This window comes from Lepisosteus oculatus, chromosome 5 (assembly GCF_040954835.1).
Source record: "Lepisosteus oculatus isolate fLepOcu1 chromosome 5, fLepOcu1.hap2, whole genome shotgun sequence".
Taxonomy (NCBI): domain Eukaryota; kingdom Metazoa; phylum Chordata; class Actinopteri; order Semionotiformes; family Lepisosteidae; genus Lepisosteus; species Lepisosteus oculatus.
The window spans coordinates 25,600,926-25,619,592 of record NC_090700.1 but is presented as its reverse complement, the minus strand read 5'-3'; the positions used below and the strand labels follow the sequence as shown (position 1 = coordinate 25,619,592).

The 18,667-nt window shown below is 36.7% G+C and overlaps 1 protein-coding gene across 1 annotated transcript in view; it reads left to right on the top strand.

Annotated features, from left to right (window-relative positions):
- LOC107076776 (transmembrane serine protease 15) overlaps positions 1-18,667 on the top strand; it is a 135,582-nt gene that overhangs the window by 43,189 nt on the left and 73,726 nt on the right. Inside the window, exon 2 of the mRNA XM_015342102.2 lies at positions 2,945-3,050. Coding sequence (XP_015197588.2) covers positions 2,945-3,050 — 106 coding nt within the window. The remainder of the gene's footprint in view (positions 1-2,944; positions 3,051-18,667) is intronic.

The window sequence follows — 18,667 nt, the reverse complement described above, 5'->3', positions numbered from 1 at the left end:
TGCTGCTTGCTGCCTCATCACTATTTTTGTGTGCTTCTTTGGAGATCCTTCTGATGTGCTTTAAATTTAATTATGGCCCCCCTCTTGTGGCAAATAAGAAGCATCAATCATCTTCTGTATAGCCTCTGAATGCTAAATTTCAGTTCCATTAAGCAATGCTTCTTCCAAATAGGACAAAAATAATTTACTACCCCAAAGGAATATCTGCTGTCTGTGTAAATGCTGACTCTCTTTCCTTCACCCTTGTGTAGCACTTCACACAAAGACACTATTTATGCTAACTGACTGAGAGTCACTTTATTCAAGCGAGTATAATCTATAGTGCATCTCCATGACCATGTAAAATTCCTTCCTGCAATAAAATATTAATTTCCATGACAACGAGCACATCCATTCCCAATACATTTCCTTCCTTCCAGAAGCCAACCTTGAACACAGCAATATTCTAACTGAAGCTATCCATACACTATCCCCAGTCACTACAGTGACTGCTACCGGTTTCTACTACTGGATAAAAACCTGGCGGTGTCTCGAGTCACCACCTCCGAGGGCATCTTTAATGCAGTTGGTTATGTTTGTTTTGAGTAAAGATTTCTTCCTTTAATATCAACAGAATGGTAAAACAAGGTGTTTAAGGTACATAGAGTTTATATATGAATGGTTTTAAGGTTTGGTTGCAGTTTCTTAAGCTTAACAAAAGTTCTTCCTTACATTCCTTGCTATGTAGCAACCCCAGATTTATGGTACTGTGTCTGGTGTTGAGGAATCTCTTGATTTGAACATGTCTCTATGGCTATGAAAAATCTCATTGGCTATGAAAAAGGCCTACTTTGTGCATAGCCAAATACTTTTATGGCTGTTTCTTTGCAATTCTTATCTCTTCTTAAGTGAGAGGTTGACAGTTGTCCTAGACTCTGTGGCACCACAAAGAATGAAAATGGCTCATTATTCGGGAATGTTCCAAGTTGGGAATGTATGCAGACTTACCTGGTAGCAAGAAATCACTACACACATCCTAATATCAAACAGTATCTCTTACCTCTAATTAATTTATCTCAAGATTTGTTTGAGGCAAGGAGTGAGATTTGTGTCTTTTATTTCTATATTTTCTGAGGCAATAGTGAGTCTATTTTGAAGTGTGGGTATTTATTCTAAAAATAAATAAATAAAAGGTTTAAAAAATAGTAATATGAAATGTTGCTAAAATTGTTTAGGGCTGAAGGCTCTAAAACGTTGTTTCTTACCAACTGGCATCACATCACCTGCAAAATCACAGAAAATTCCATATGAAACACTTTTTACTTAACACGTAATTACCTGTCAATACTGATGGCTAAGGTTGACATCTGTATTATAGATTATTTGCATTATTCAATACATATTGTGAGACTATAGCAGATCATGCTGAGTAGAATAGTTTTTTGTAAGTAATGGTGTGCTTAATTAGCTGTCTGAATCAGAGCACGGTACAGAATCTTGGATGCCAGTTCAGGCACAGTTACAAAGAGTGGTCACTAGAGGTCAGCGAGAGTCAAGTTAAAAGGCCTAAATACAAGGGATTTACATATAGTGCAGTGCTGTTACGGAAGAAGAAAGGGAACATATTTTAACTGCAAAACAATAGGAAATAAGAGTTCTTTTGTGGTCTGAGTGCTTCAGAAGGAAGTAAAAGTAAAAGGAAGACCTTCAAGGCTCATCAGCTTTGATAAGCCGTTGGTGTGAGAGGCTAGATAATCTTGTATCACATTAGATTTATCTTGGGATAGTTGAAGCTGAAATCCAAAGATGTGTTGCAATAGAATAGAGTCAGAAGGTCCTTGGCCACACTATAGCTAGTCAAGATCATCCACACATCACTGTTTGACTATTATGAAGTAATGGTTTCGGATTAACGGATCGTCATAGCTTCATAATAACATTGTAATGAGCTTTAGGTTAATTGGTGTAGAAAATGTGCATTATCTACTGCTTTAACATGCTTTGTTGCTAACTGTTACCAAAGACTATTTTTTTCTCATATTGATGATTCTAACACCCTACTCGCTGGGGTATCTAAATCCACATTGAAAAAATGATGGTACCTCTTTGTCCAGAATTTGGCAACCAGAATTCAGACCAGGTCTAGTGCAAGTGATCACATTACTCCTATCCTGAAGACCATGCACTGGCTTTCTGTCAGGCTTCATGTTGGTTTCAAAATCCTGATGCTCACCTAAAAGGCTCTGAATTGTTTGGCACCTCAGTACCCATCTGAGTTACTATTGTGCTACTCCCCACCTTTGCCTGTCTAATTCAGGTCTCTTGTCTGTCCGCCAAGCCCATCTTCACTCTACGGGTTACAGGGCCTTCTCCTGCTATACACCAAAGCTCTGGAATTTTGTCCCTAAAGATATCAGAGAGTAACTTTCCCTGAGGTCTTTCAAGTCTAAACTCAAAATCTTACCTTTTATTTAACTGGTTCTTTGACTGCCCTTTACTTTCCTACTGTATTTCAAATACCCATCTACTATCTCCTCTCAATGTGTTGTTTTTTGCTTGTTCTTGTTCTGTAAAGTGCTTTGAGAAGACTCTTTTAAAGGTGCTGTTTAAAAATAAAGTTTATTATTATTGTTGTTCTTTTTAGGATTGGTAATGTAATGTACTTTGCTAACTGGATTTATGCACTTTAAGGTTGTATAGGTAACAACAAGGTGTTTACATAACAGCTCAGTGCCCGCTCTGTGTGTATTGTTTTAATTTTTATCACTTTGTTTTATGTGTCTCTTGCCTTTCACTACCAGCTAACCTCATTGTAACTTTATTTTTATTTTTATTGTGCAAGCATGATTGTTTTGTAATAAAGTAAACTAAGGACTTCTTCTGAACACATTAAGCAGGCATTATGCATAGTATTTAATTAATGCCTGGATATATTTACATGTTCTGTTGTGAATTTTATCATCAGGGTTCTACATAGTCACACCAGGAGATCCTGGTAATTGGGCAAGCAGCTTCAGGATCTTCAGCCTCCCATTAATTGACAGTGTCCAGCCATCCTGTCTGAGCTTCTGGTAAGAGTGACAACATCATTTTTTATGTTGATTGTCAAACTCATTTATCTGTTTTATAAAATAATTACAGCATTGACCTGGCTCTGCACTGGTATAATTTTTTTCTTACCTATAAATGAAGTATGTAGTTTGATCCAAAATAGTGAATAAGACTTCAATATGTCCTTTATATACAGATCCAGCCATATACCGCAACTTACTGCATGTTAAATGAGTATCCGAAAGCACCTTGTAAAACCACCGGGTGGAGCTAATAAAGCTTAATGTCTCATGTACGGCATTTGAGCTGTTGTCAGAAAACACCCAGTTTCGAATCCCAGTCACTGCTAAGGGACAATCTTTTTACAATTAAGAATTTAAGTTGTATACTCTTTAGACTTTTAATATTTTTATACTGTGTATTACAGCATGTTAATCATTAAACATTATAGAGTTGGTAATTTTAATAAAAGCAAGACAAAAGCTGAACAAAAGTACACAACTTTCCACCTTAATCATAAATATTTCATGCATCAAAGTCTTTAACATGGTAACTTAATTGGGTAACTTACATAAGCAACTAAAGTTACACAACTGGACATTTAGGAAACATTTTGACATTTGTTTCTTTCCAAAAAAAATTCTATTGTCCTTGTAGTGGTAATGAGCACTGTAATGTAGCGAGCTGCACCAAGGTGGTTCAAAGCGTGATCAGAGCATTACTTTTGGTCTGTTTCTCATAGAGCTGAACACATAAAATAGTCTACTATTATATCTTATTGTGAACATGATGTGTCTCTCCTGTGTTGTTTAATAGAGGTTTATCCAGCTGAGCTACAGAAGACCTCTTTCAGTCCCAGCACATCAGCACTTCAGCAGCCCTGTTATGTGCAGGGGAGCTGAGGACTGTACTGTCACCGTGCTGCAACCGGCTTGTACAATCTGTATGCCTACTGTTTGTTACACTATTAATAATGAATGACCATGAACAAGCTGTAAACTGAAGAGTTAGAGAAGACACATTGAGTCTTTTCAGCTTGGAATTTAACCTTTATAGCTATCCTTTTGGCTATATATTTTACACAGCTGGATGAGTAAAAATAGATTGGATTAATAACTGGAGTAAGAAAAGATATTTCACACAGACCCGGCTGGGAGGGGGTGGTGGTATTTTGATTTTCCTGCAGCAACCATATTTCTATGTTACTATAATGAGTCCCTAAGGCATAGTGTTCAAATTTCAGAATTATAAAAAATAAACCTTTGTTGAGTTTGCACAAGGACAAAAAGTACATTTGACAAGTTGTGTACTGCTTTCAAAGTAGCAGATTATGACAAAAAGCTAATTATGCTTGAAGAATTTAATATCTGTCTATACAATAGCTTTATAGTAGCAGAAAGTCACCTGGCTCTTACAAGTGACTCTGTTAAGCAGAGTTTGTTTTAACACACCACACCCCACACCCAGATTCTAAAAAGTTTTAGGTTTTTTACTATGATAAATAGCGCAAGTATTCATAGAAAAGGTTAACAATGGAATACAGAGGGAGTGTTACGGATTCGGTAAGAGAAACCGAAACCAGTGAATGAACCCACTTGCAGGAGCTGATAAAGCCTAGCCGTGATCCAAAGAAAGCCGTAGTCGAAGAAACGAGCCGAGAGTCCAGGGGAAGCCAGAGATCCAAAAGGGAACGAGTTACCGAAGCCAAAGAGTGATCCGAAACCATAGACAATAGAGCAATCCGATAGTCCAGGGGAAGCCAGAGATCCAAAACAGAGCGTGAGTACCGAAGCCAAGCCGTGATCCGAAAAACCATCGTCAAAAGGGGAAAAAAACGTAAACCGAAAACCAAGAAGGACACAAGGTAGAAGAAGAAGTAGTGCAACTAGGAAGCTGGAAAGGAAAACCAATACTGAGCGAGGAGGTAGGAAAAGACAGGTGTTTAAGTATAGGATGAGACGGGGGTGTGGTGGTGAATAAGAAAACTGATAGGTAAACTGATGGAGTAAGGCTACGCCTTCTTCTGCCTCTTCCGTAGCCGGGAGGCAGGGATCGTAACAGGGAGTTTCAGAAATTAAACAGGTCTGGAACACTCTGTCTCAAAAATAGATGTTTAATAAATTGAAGTTTGTAAAAACAGTGACAGATCACCCCCGAATTTAACATTTTAACTTTTTATGAAGTATATTAACTTAATACAGTCAGAAGGAGTACATAAAAACTTTTCCATAATTACCACAGTATGTAACCGAATGAAAGACTTTGATGCTTAAAATATTTAGGAAGAAAGTGGAATACTGGTGTGTATTTTTTACAGATGCAGCCATTCAAAATGAGCGGTAAAAACCTGCGGTACAGTAACCTACCCGCAGGGCACCACGGTAAGTGATTGGCTGGCCAAAATGACTGACAGGGGCACTCGTGGTGCATTGGTTGGTAGTGAAAAGATTTAATCACTTAATGTACATAAACTGTTCTGTGTATGGCTGGTCTTGATAGTTTAAAGAAAAAATACACACCAGTCTTCCAATTCTCCCTAAACATTTTAAGCATGAAAGTTTTATTAAACGGTACCCAAATATGTGATTGCTGTATAGAATGAATTTTAATTTTTTTAAATTATTTAACACGAAAATTAAGCTGTTTACATCTTCCGCCTGAGAACAGTCACCCGTTGCTACCCAACGCAGAAACACAGCCACTAACTAGCAAAGAGAGGACATTAGCTAGCCAATATGATAAAGAAATAAATGATTATTTTGTTTATATCTTTTGCACATTTATTTGAACATTTCAATCGATTGTACAAGCACTTGGAAACTGTCCAATCCCTAGTTCATCAGGCATTTACCGGTCTGGCGCTGGTCTGTGTCTTCTTGGATATAATGCCAGCGAACTCTTGTTTTTATGTCCACTGGGCAAACGTTCCGAGGTCAAATTCTTCCAGCACGGGGGTACCTTTAAAGCGGAGATGACGGCACCGACATTTTTTGGCGCGCCTTCTCTTTAAAGTCCTGGCCAAATATGAAGACAGTACGTACAGTTATAATTCAAACGGAATTAAAAACTACACATCCCAGTTACCATGGTGGTGCTTGTGATCATTGCATTTAACCAATAAAGAGAGATCTCTCTTTAGCTCACGGGGCTAGGTCGCTGCAGAGAGACGTGGAAGTCCCGGGTTCGAGCCTCCAGTTGGGATGGGGACGACCAGATGCGGCAAGGGAGCCCGCCTGAGCCCCCGTTGCGTTACAATACACAAAGCACTGAAATCTTTTGAGCTAATGATCAGGTGACCCGAGAGAGAGCGAGAGAAACACCAAGGGGTGCGGAACCAGGGAACTATTTACATGGAAAACGGGCGATCTCCCCAGACTGTCCGCCCGTTTCACTGTTACCTGGATACCTCTTTATTTAGAACTCACTAACACTGATTTTTAGTTTAGAAGGATTCAAGTAGGGTTTTAGATGAAAGGCAGCGACCTTAATCAAGCCCAAATCATAATTGAACCCATTCAGAACCTACATTACATTTTAGCGTTTCATTCTGAGCAGAAGACCCTCACACCTGAAGAAGGCTTGCGTTTTCTCTCTTTTCTTTTAAGCATGTGTACAATGTGTAATACAATTACAATGTGTAATTACAATGCTGTAGTACAATTTGAATAGTATGGGGGGGGGAGGTGTCTTTCGCTGGAAATCTCGCCTGCTTCTACTTTACAAGTACAACCCCCTCTCTGCCAGAATGCTGGCTGTGACGAATTAAACCGGTTTCACAGGTATTTTCAAAGTCGGAACTACAGTGTTAACTGGTAGCTGGTTGAAAACGCGATTCAAATCAGTATAAATGTTTATTTTGTAACGCATAGGTGACTATTCATTGTTATTTAAAAGACTTAAATTCGATCATGTCTTTAGTAATTAGATAATTTATGCTACTAAAGTCATGGTCAGCATTTATTATTGTACTGTGCTGTAAATTTTTTCTGTGCCTAGTCACATTATTTTATACCGTTCTTATTACGTTATTAAATCCGGTGGCGCTGTGTGTTAGTTTCCTGACTCCCACGTCACATGGTCTGTGATTGAATCCCATGGAACTATGACTTTATTTTTTAACAAACATTTCTTTGAAAAAATGAAACGTTTCCCTTGGTCAGAGATTAAATAAAACCTCACTCGCACCAAACACATTTATATTTCTAAATATCACGACATGATCGAATTTAAGTCTTTTTAATAACAATGAATAGTCACCTATGCGTTACAAAATATACATTTATATTGATTTGAATCACGTTTTGATTTAAATCGTAAACGCGTGTTTAAATATATGTGTTTAAAGGCGATATACTGTATAAAAGCGCTGAATCCTATGGAATGTGTTCCGCCGGAGATTCAAAAAAATATTTTAAATAGGCTGATAAAGCTTAGACTACTGTAACTGTATTCTAGCCTGTATTACAACAGAACATTGGACAATGCAATGTAAATTGCAAAAATGCACTTGGAAGCTGTCCAAGCCCTCCTACAAAAATTATTTAAACTCCGACACTGATCATTCATCTCTAAATAAACTTTATTTTATATAGCATTTTAAGCGAATAGGTAATTAGATTGCTCATAAACCTAATCGCTTTTTCTACATAAACACAGCGTGATAATTCAAACGGAATTAAAAACTACACATCCCAGTTACCATGGTGGTGCTTGTGATCATTGCGTTTAACCAACGAAACAGGGCGAAAAATCAGTCACATGACTTTGGGGCAGAGTTTCGAAAGCTTAACCCATCAGCAACAAAGGGAAATTTACACGATAGGCTACCTCAAACTGTCAGTTACATGACTGTGTATGTCGCTTAAGCCACTCCTATTTGGCATTTTAGTCACATGACTTTGGGGCAGAGTTTCGAAAGCTTAACCCATCAGCAACAAAGCGAAATTTACACGATAGGCTACCTCAAACTGTCAGTTACATGACTGTGTATGTCGCTTAAGCCACTCCTATTTGGCATTTTAGTTATGGAGGCGAGAAGACGCCCCCCCCCCCCCTCTCTGGGTGTCTGATTTGCCGCCATCTTTAACTGTTCGGTGTCCGAATCGGAGTAGCTACGCGTACGAAATAAAGTTAATCCCAACTACAAAACATATATTTTTGTGGTAAGAGTGCACAAAACATCAGTATTTACTGCTATTAATTACTGTATGATTTATAGTTGAAATCTGAGCCTAGATATAAAGTTAGATATAAAGTTAAAATCTCGACAAAGCAATGTAGGAAATACAGAGAAAATAAATCCTTTCTGACATCTAAAATCAGTTTCGATCAAGGTCTCTTAAACGAACAAGAAAAAGAGGATTTTCGGAGGGCAATTACGCTGTGTTTATATAGAATAACTGATTTATAATCTACTTTCTTGTTCGTTTAAAACAGTGAAATGTCAGCTGCAAAAGATCGCACCAGAAACAGCACTCTCTCTGCCTGTCATAGACGTTCAGGAAAGGCTGAATGAAGTCATGTCAAGTACAATAATTCGGTGATCAATAATAACAGTTGTAGGACAAGAAACAAAAGATAGTAGAAACTTAAGGCTAAAACTCAAATTCATTCTACAAATTAATGCAAATGAAAATTCAGGACGTTAAAGTGCACAAAAATGCACATGGGCAAAAAGTTTTAGAAATGGAGCAGGGGTTGCTTTGAAATAAACAAACAGAAAAAAAGCCATGACTATAGTGCAGAAGAGGGATGCAGGAACACTTGCTTAGATATACAAAAAAATCACAAAAAGGTGTATGTTTTAAAAGAACATGCAAACATGTTCATCATGTACATGAACATGTACATCAATTTCCCTTCGCGATCAATAAAGTCTTATCTATAAACATGAAACAGAGTGAGGAATCAGAAAATTAGCATGCATAAAAAACACCAATTCTGTCAATGAGCCCTAAATGAATTAATAGCAACCATGGTTTCATGGAGGGCTTCTCAGATAGTTGGGCATTCAGGTAGATTGCCAGGTGAAAGGATTTGTAAACATACTTTGTTAAAGCAAGTCAGTTTTTTCCGCAACACATAAAAGACATTTTTCCAAGAAAGTTTAGCCTTTGTCACTAATGAAACCACTAAATAAAGACATAGATATAGAAATCATAAGATTTTTTTATTCAATGTTGGTAGCAGGATGAACTGTCAGGTTGAGCTAAGTGTATATTTTGTTGCAGAGTTGCTGCAAGATGTTAACAGTGAAAAAAGGTATTTAGAAATGTGTTATTTCAAGAAGAAAATTTTCAGAATAATTGCAAATCTAGCAGGATAGAGAAAGCACAGAAAACAGGCAGTTAGATTGATCAGATTAGTATGAAAAGTTATTTAGCAAAGGGAATGAGAAGAGTGACAAACTAGTATGCTTTAGATCTTTTTATCTGAACCAGGGAAAACTGATCATGTTTCTCTATAATAAAACTTTATTTTATATATCACCTTTAAAAGTGGCATCTCAAAGCAATACAGTAGATATAAAAACAGATAAAAGGACTAGAGATTACAAAGTAAATACATATAAGAAAGACATGGTTCAGAAAAAAATCACCAGAAAGACACACGTCTCCCCGACAAAAATCCTTTTTCTGTGTTTTCTGTGTGGCTGTCCTAAACTATATTCTCCACTCTTATTCTGATCACCATGGGTGTTTGAGCTCTGTTTTATATCCCCCTTCCTGTGTACTCCAAGGTCATGGTGGGGCATAGAGTATGGACTGTGCCAAGATTGCCCTTGTTTTTACAGGGTTTTCTACCTGTTGCCTGCTAATATAGCAATTCATACTCTTGACACCCTTACAGAGCTCAGTGTCTTTCTGTGGTCTGGCTATATTAAGTTTTAAGTTTTTCCATGTTTCCTAATTGAGGGTATTATAAGAATAACTGGATTTGGGGACATAAGCTTTAAGATGCAGGGAAGTGCACCAGAGAAGCTAAAGGGCAACAGTTCTGGCTTTATTTTGTTCTACTAGAATAGAATAGTGGCATCTGCAAGTAAGTTTCTTTTTGTATTCTTTCTTAACCATATTTGGCAGTAGTTGTTTGTTATTGATGTGGCATTAGATGTGGAGTCTAGACTTTGCTGGGATACACAGGTAGTTTGGTTATTGTTGAGATACTAAGAAATTACAGTGCCAGAACAAATGCCAAACACTCTAAAAAAGTGCTCCAGATCTGAAGGATGGCATTCCTAAAGAGCAAGGAGTTTACCTACTGTATGTGATTTAGAAGAAGGTCAGTGCTGATTAAACACCATATCACAAATTAGATTTAACCATAACTCTATATAATTTCCAGTTTAAAAAAATTGTAATCAAGCTTGTGATTTGGAATTTATGAATCATAAAGAAGATGCCCTACAGTTAAACTATAGCCTGTGAAATCTGCCATAAAATCCAGTTCCCCTCAAAAACTTGAATGAGTCTACTAGAATTAAATGAGGATATAAGGAAATTAATTAATTCCAGTTCAGGACAAGTTTGTTTGAACACATCACAGTGAAGCTGACAGAAAAGAATTGGTCTGGATACAGCAGTCTCTATTATGATGCAGTCTAACATCACATTACCACACAAGTTACAGTAGTTCTGCTCAAGCACTTAAAAACCAGCAATGAGGACTACAGCAGCTTCCAGGATAAAACCATTACAGATATGGAAATTCATTTGCTTGTTATGACTACTTCAGTTGTTGTAGTGCCACCTTAATATGGTCGTGCCATGACTCCAAATTTCTACAAAATGTGATTGGACTAGGTGATTCCAGATAAACAGTACAAAGCACAACATACAGGAGAAACCAAAAGCCTTTATCTGGTAAAATCAAACTAGATATGGTGAAGAGAGAGGGAAAAGATGATACTCCAACCAAATTTTTATTTCAAAATATACACAGATCTGTTGTGTGGACAGATTATAGATAAACTAAGACATTTTCATGGACTCCAAATTTTAAAGACACAAAAGAAATAGGATTAGAAAAGTATCATTTTCACTTGGCACAATACTGTGAGCACAGATTGACTATGCTGTATGATATTCAATTTTGTTATTGTTGAATATTAACAAACCCTAGAGTCTCAAATATGTACTCCTTATAAAAAATGTGCTTTTTCTTAAAGGACAAAGAGCTCAGGAGGTTAGTGCAGAAAGAGATGAAAAGGGAGTGTTACGGATTGGTACAGGGAAAAAAATCAAGAATAACAGGATGGTATGGCAGTGTATTAAATCTATGGTCAATATCTATCAGGAGGGTAATAGTACAGTAATGCTATACCTGTGTTGAATGATATGTATGGGCAGCAGCAGGAAAATGATTTTGAAATAATTTTTTAATTAAAACCCACAATAACCTTTAATGTGGTGTCCAGTAACCAGAGATATTAAACTTGACATGGCAGAGGCATGTAGGTGGTTTAGGAGAATTAATGTAAGGAAAAACACCGGTCCAGATAATGTGTGTGGAAGAGTTCTGCAGTCTGGGAGTTAGTCTGGTATTTCAGATTTCTCCTAATGAAAAGTCTGGATAGAAAAAACATCACATTACAAAGAAGGATATTAGATGAAGCAATGTTCTCATTGTTAATTATGATATATCAGCAAACTCTTAAAGAATTTTTGACTTAAACAGTAATTTAGTAAGATTGATTCTAGATTTCTTAGTAAACAGGTCTCAACAAGTTAATTTGGTGAAACAATTATCTGATTTTCTGTACACTTTTACTGGATCAACAATGGGCTTTACTTTGCCCCTGTTTTTGTACATTTTGGGTGCTATTCATTGCAAGAGTAAACAGACAAACATCTCATTAAGATGAACAGGAACAGGTAAAGGTTATTCCATGCTGAAAGAAAAAGGAAAGAGACACAATGTTGTGGCTGTGGTGCCTTTTTCAGGTGTCTACACACCTGTTGTACACCTGTCTACACACGTACACACCACAGCAGAAACATTGTGTCTCTTTTCTTTCAGCATGGAATAAAGCATCATCAGTTCCTTTGCATGCTGACATAGATACCTACTTGATCTTCGTCATTTCCTTAAGTCTGTTGATAACACATCCCTGATCATCTTATTATAGGACCTAGAAAACCATTACAGACCCATTCTAAATGATTTTGCTTTCTCTTTGTTTTGATGTTAAGCGTTTTCAAAACAAATGAACTTATGATAGATTCTGGAAAAAAATGCAACACCCCACAACCCACGCTAATTAAGGTTCATGAACCTGCCCCTCCTACAAACAGCGCAAACGATGAAACCTAAGCTGCTTTTGTTTCCAAGATAAAGTTACTTCTTTTTGGGGGATGTGACGTCACTCAGTCGCCCTACAATGTTGTAAGGGAACCAAACTGGTCTCATTAATTAGTGGTGTGTTTGTGACAGTTTGGGCCATTGAAAGTGGCTTCCCAGCTTCTTTTTGTTATTTTTCGGGTGATCACGTGACCATGCACGGTGACATTGACCTTTAGTTACCCCTGAGTCTGCCAAGTTCAAGCTCTCTATTATGGGTGCGAGGATAACAATTCTGCAATTTTGTTTTTCTGCTTGCCCAGGTGGGGGGCGGCAGTGGACTTTGCATTTAATATCAGTATCTTCTGTGCATTTGTGTGAACAAGAAAATTAAATTTGTCACTAATATCATACCCTAATCAGAAAAGTTGCGGGTGTAGTCTAAAAAAGCCAACATTCGCAACAATTGTATGTTCTTACAAAGAGGCTTTAACTAGCACGTCTTAATACTCCATAGCGGGATATTGAAAATTTGAAAAAGTAATCAGTTTCTCATTATCTCCTTCTTTAAATAAACATGTGCACCAAGGGATGTGTAAAGATTTGACCTGTCTGCCTTTAAAAAGACTTGAATTTGCGACTTTATGAATGACAAAACTATTGTTGCTCTTTTTTATGCAAAGCACATTTGTGCACATTCACCAAAAGAAACAGAATGTTTTTTTTAAGGGGGCACTATGTACAAAGTTGACACAGATAGTTCATAACACATCTGCAAAACAACATTGGAAAGCCTACTGTCTCACATGCAGACCATGACAATATTGGAAAAACATTTTTATTTTCACATAACAGAAGTGAACATATGTCTAAGTTCTTTAATACATTCTCATTATTCATGTGTTTGTATTTACAGTGTTCTTACACACAAAAATGAAACAATTAGCTCAGAGTTCTTTTATCTTTGTATTTCTGGTAAATTCTTGGTATTGAAAACAGCGTCAGGGCATACCTTGACCTCTGAAGAAACAGAAATGACTCCCTTTGTTAGATTGTCATAATTCACCTAGGTGAAGTTGTGTGTTTTACAGTACGTAATGTAATGACCCAGGACATGTTTGCTTACGCAGATCCATGAAGTTGCCCCCCCACCCAACAAACAGCACAAACAATAAAACCCAATGTGTGTGTCGGTTTGTGTTGTTGAAAATAACGTTTTTGCTGCTTTCATTTCCGAGATATAGTGCTTTGTTTTTTGGGTAAACACGTGATTATCGACAAGCATGTTTACAGGTACTGTACTAACACACTCTGTACTTACAAATCATCAGTTACTTTACAAACTAGAAATGCAATACTGTAATAATGATGCCACTCTTTCGTCTTTAAATTGAATACATCGACCTCTCCACAAATTTATTTAAAAGTAAAATTATTTGAGAAACGTATTTTATTTTATATCATAAGAAATACTATAAAATTAAGCTTCATTTGTCCTTCATTTGTCCCGGTTTGGTTCCCCTACAACATTGTAGGGTGGCTGAGTGACATCATAACCCTGACAAAACAAGGCACTATATCTTTGAAACGAAAGCAGCTGGGAAGTTACTTTCAACGGTACAAACCGGCACAAACGTAACACTAACAAATTAGACAGGTTCAGTTCCCCTAAGACGTTTTAGGGGAGCTGAGTGACATCATAACCTCAACAAAACAAGGCACTATATCTTGGAAATGAAAGCAGCACAAGCACTACTTTAACTGGCACAAACCAGCACAAATGCAGCACAAACAAAAGAGGTCCTTCACAAAGCTCTGTAATTAACAGTTACAATATACAAGTTTTCAAAGACTACAAGTGCATTGGACTGGTCATAAACACCATTTATAAAATGGGCCAACAGAGACTTAGGAAACTCAGAGCTATTTTAAGGTTTTACCATACTGTCTCACTTGTTGGTTTCCAAACATTATTACTGTTAATTTTAATAGGCTGGGAAAATTAGTGAAGATAAGTAGCAGAATACAGATACAGCCATTCAAAATGAGCGAGGTATGCTGCAATAAAACATGGTGGGCCTGTTACGTCATAACATCTTATGTCACGTCATACTGCAGTTATGATAATAGTATCCGGAATGACCGCCTGGTGGAGCTAATAAAGCTTAACCTTTCATGTACAGCATTTGAGCTGTTGCCAGAAAACGCCTGGTTTCAAACCCCAGTCACTGCTGAAGGACAATCGTTTTCCAATTGAGAATTTAAGTTGTATACTCTTAGACTTTTAATATTTTTGTTTATAATACTGTGTATTACAGCATGTTAATCATTAAACATTAAAAAGTCAGAATACTATGATAGCTTGCTAAGTTAGACAAAAGTACACAACCTACCACCTTTATCATAAATATTTTAATTATGCAGAAATATTTTATGCATCAAAGTCTTTATGGAAGATATTACTAATAGTATTAATAATGAATGACCTTGGACAGGCTGTAAGCTCAGAGTATTAACATGGTCCACTTTCTTTGTAACCATCTTTGTCAATGAAAAGACCTTAATTTTTCATTGACAAATCATTATACAGATGCAGCCATTCAAAGTGCGCGGTACAGACACGTACCGGAGGTAATTGGCTACGGCGTTGTGCATCCTGACGCGCGATGACGCAAAATACCGCGGTACGTGATTGGTTGACCGACAGGGGCACTCGTGGTCCGTTGGTCTGTCGTAGAAAGACTTACTGTAAACGTCTTTACTGTGCCCGTTGTAGATATTGAATTTTACCACTGAAGGGAAATCTTAGTAGCTGAGCATAAAAAGAATAGGAGCATACTGTAACGCGTGTGAAGGTCATAAACAATATTAATTTTGGAACATAAACATACAGTACTGTATATGGCTGGTCTTGGTTCTTTAAAGTAAAAAATGCACACCAGTATTCCATTTCTCCCTAAACATTTTAAGCATCGAAGTCTTTAACTAAAGAGATACCGGAGTCAACAAGCATAGTTTTAGAATTTGATTAAAAGGGAATATAATATGGAATCGCGTATCTAAAGAATTTAATAATGATATGATTATATTCGTGTACTGCGACAGGGCTGTGTAGGGCAGTTTCACCTCCCTCTTCATGCAACTTCCCCTGTAGCCTACTGGTCTAGGTGCATGACTAACAACACACAGGTTGTGTGTTCGAATCCAGCTGGTGCTGGACCTTTCTTTTAACAAACATTTCTTCGAAAAAATAGAATAGCGATATTATGGACAATCAATTGACTTTTATATTTCAAAATATCACAACATGATCGATTTTAAGTCATTTTTGATAACAATCAACAAACAAACATTTCCTTGAAAAAATGAGACATTTCCCTTGGTCAGAGATATAAATATATAATATATACATAAATTAAATTTAACTAATGTGAAATAGCATGTGAAAAAGTGGTAGTTTTAAGCTTTTCTGCTAATATAATATGGAATCGTGTTTCTAAAGAATTTAATAACGATATGATTATATTTGTGTACTGCAACAGGGCTGTGTAGGGCTGTTTCGCCTCTCTCTTCATGCGACTGTACCAGGAAGAGGATTTCTTTCTATTCGAAACGTGTATTTTAAAAGTTTAAGAAGTAAAAACCTTACAGCGTACACAGATTTCTAAACTGATCAGGATCGTTATCTTTGTCTTATGCATAATAATGTTCACCGCTCTGTCCAGCAAATTAATAATAAACTTTATTTTATATAGCGTTTTAAACGAATAAGTAATTAGATTTCTCATAAACGTAATGACTTGCTTTTTCTTTTTATTTAGGCTCAGATTTCAACTATAGATCATATTATTAATAACCATAATAACAACCAACCAACAAAAACAACCATATAAACATAATACCAACCAAAAACATAGATAACGACCACAATACAAAATCAAATATTTCAAACCATTATACTCTCGCAAATTCCTTCGATTATCATAATCCCGCCCCTTATGCAAAACCAAACCTTCCTCCCATCCCAGTTTATCCTCTTTATCATAAACAAAATCCACCTCAATTTTCAACATAAAGCATTACTGCTTACTGGGTTTTTGAGGGGGGGGAGGTGTCTTTTCCTGGAAATCTCGCCTGCTTCTACTTTACGAGTACAACCCCCTCTCTGCCGAAGTGCTGGCTGTGACGAATTAAACCGGTTTCACAGGTATTTTCAAAGTAGGAAGTACAGTGTTAACTGGTAGCTGGGCTCCTCAATGGAATCGCTTTAACATGCTAATGCGTTGGTTTAACAGTCCGGGAGTGGCAAGCTTCCAATGTCAACTCAACTCGATTGGAAGACAATGAACGTATTTTAGCCCTAAATGAATTAATAGCAAACATGGTTTACATAAAATACATTTTTCCAAGAAAGTTTATAATAATACTATCTATAGTTGAAATCTGAGCCTAAATATAAAGGAAAAGCATTTTTAGAGAGCAATCACGCTGTGTTTATGTAGAAAAAGCGATTAGGTTTATGAGCAATCTAATTACCTATTCACTTAAAACGCTATATAAAATAAAGTTTATTTAGAGATGAATGATCAGTGTCGCAGTTTAAATAATTTTCGTAGGAGGGCTTGGACAGATTCCAAGTGCATTTTTGCAATTTACGTTGCATTGTCCAATGTGCTGTTGTAATACAGTTTAGAATACAGTTAGTCTAAGCTTTATCAGCTTTATTTATGGGTTGCAATTTAGAAAAAGTCAAAAACCGCGCTCAAAATGCAATTTAGAGCTTTCTGGCAAGAGGAGACACCCAAATTATAATGTAACATGCCACTGTTTGAGCATGAACAAAGTTATACTGCAATTTTCCTTAGACACGCGATTAAAAAAAATAAATTTTTTGAATCCCCAGCGGAACACACTCCATTAGAATCAGCGCTTTTATACAGTATATCGCCTTTAAACACATATATTTAAAAATGCGTTTACGATTTAAATCAAAACGCGATTCAAATCAATATAAATGTTTATTTTGTAACGCATAGGTGACTATTCATTGTTATTAAAAAGACTTAAATTCGATCATGTTGTGATATTTAGAAATATAAATTTGTTTGGTGCGAGTGAGGTTTTATTTAATCTCTGACCAAGGGAAACGTTTCATTTTTTCAAAGAAATGTTTGTTAAAAAATAAAGTCATAGTTCCATGGGATTCAATCACAGACCATGTGACATGGGAGTCAGGAAACTAACACACAGCGCCACCAGATTTGATAACGCTATAAAAACGGCATAAAATAATGTGACTAGGCACAGAACAAGATTACAGCACAGTACAATAATAAATGCTGATCATGACTTTAGAATTCTTGTTAAAAGCAGAGTCCCAGCACAAAACGAAACTAAAACGCATACCGTTTCGCGCTTCTTATTAGTTGCTCAAAAGTAATTTGACAATATGAAATGCATAATATAAACCTAGAAACTTTTACGTGAGCAGTATTTACGTACTGTAGTATCGGTGTTAAGACATACCTCTCAAATACTGTAAATCAAGTTAAAAATATCTCAAGACCGATTCTGGTCATAATGAAACCATGTTTTGTGTATGTTTTCCGAGAGCAGCCATATACAGTATGTTTATGTTCCAAAATTAATATAGTTTATGGCCTTCACACGCATTGCAGTATGCTCCTATTCTTTTTATGCTCAGCTACTAAGATTTCCTTTCAGTGGTAAAATTAGATATGAATATTCAATACTTAAACGGGCACAGTTAAGACATTAAATATACATATACATACTGTATACAGTACAGTTTTCATACGGTAATATGTTTATGTTCCTAAATCAATCTCTTTTATGAGCATGTGAAAGGCATGGTGAATCGATTCTCAAAAATTACTGTACTTTGCATGACTGGAAACAAATGCGTGATTGCGAAATGCTGTGGTGTTACTTTTACAAAGACGGTCAATGAAAAAAAGAATGTTGACCAGGGCAATACTTTGAGTTTACACTTACAGCTTGTCCAAGGTCATTCATTATTAATACTATTAGTAATATCTTCGTTAAAGACTTTGATGGCCACAGCTCAAACATGAGAGGTTGAGCTTTATTAGCTCCACCTTGCGGAAATTCCGGATACTATTAGTTTGCTTGTCGTATTATAGGAGAAATTACGGTGACTAATGGTGGTGGAATAACAGGACGAGGTACAGGGGATGGCTGAAGACTTAGCGGAGGCTGAGGTCAAGGCCACCTTGCCTCCCTTTGAACCGTTCTCTCTGGTCTCCACCGGGTCTAAAAGCGATACTCGTCTGAAAGTTCGTTTGGCCCGCTTGCACATGGAGGCACAGGAAAAAGC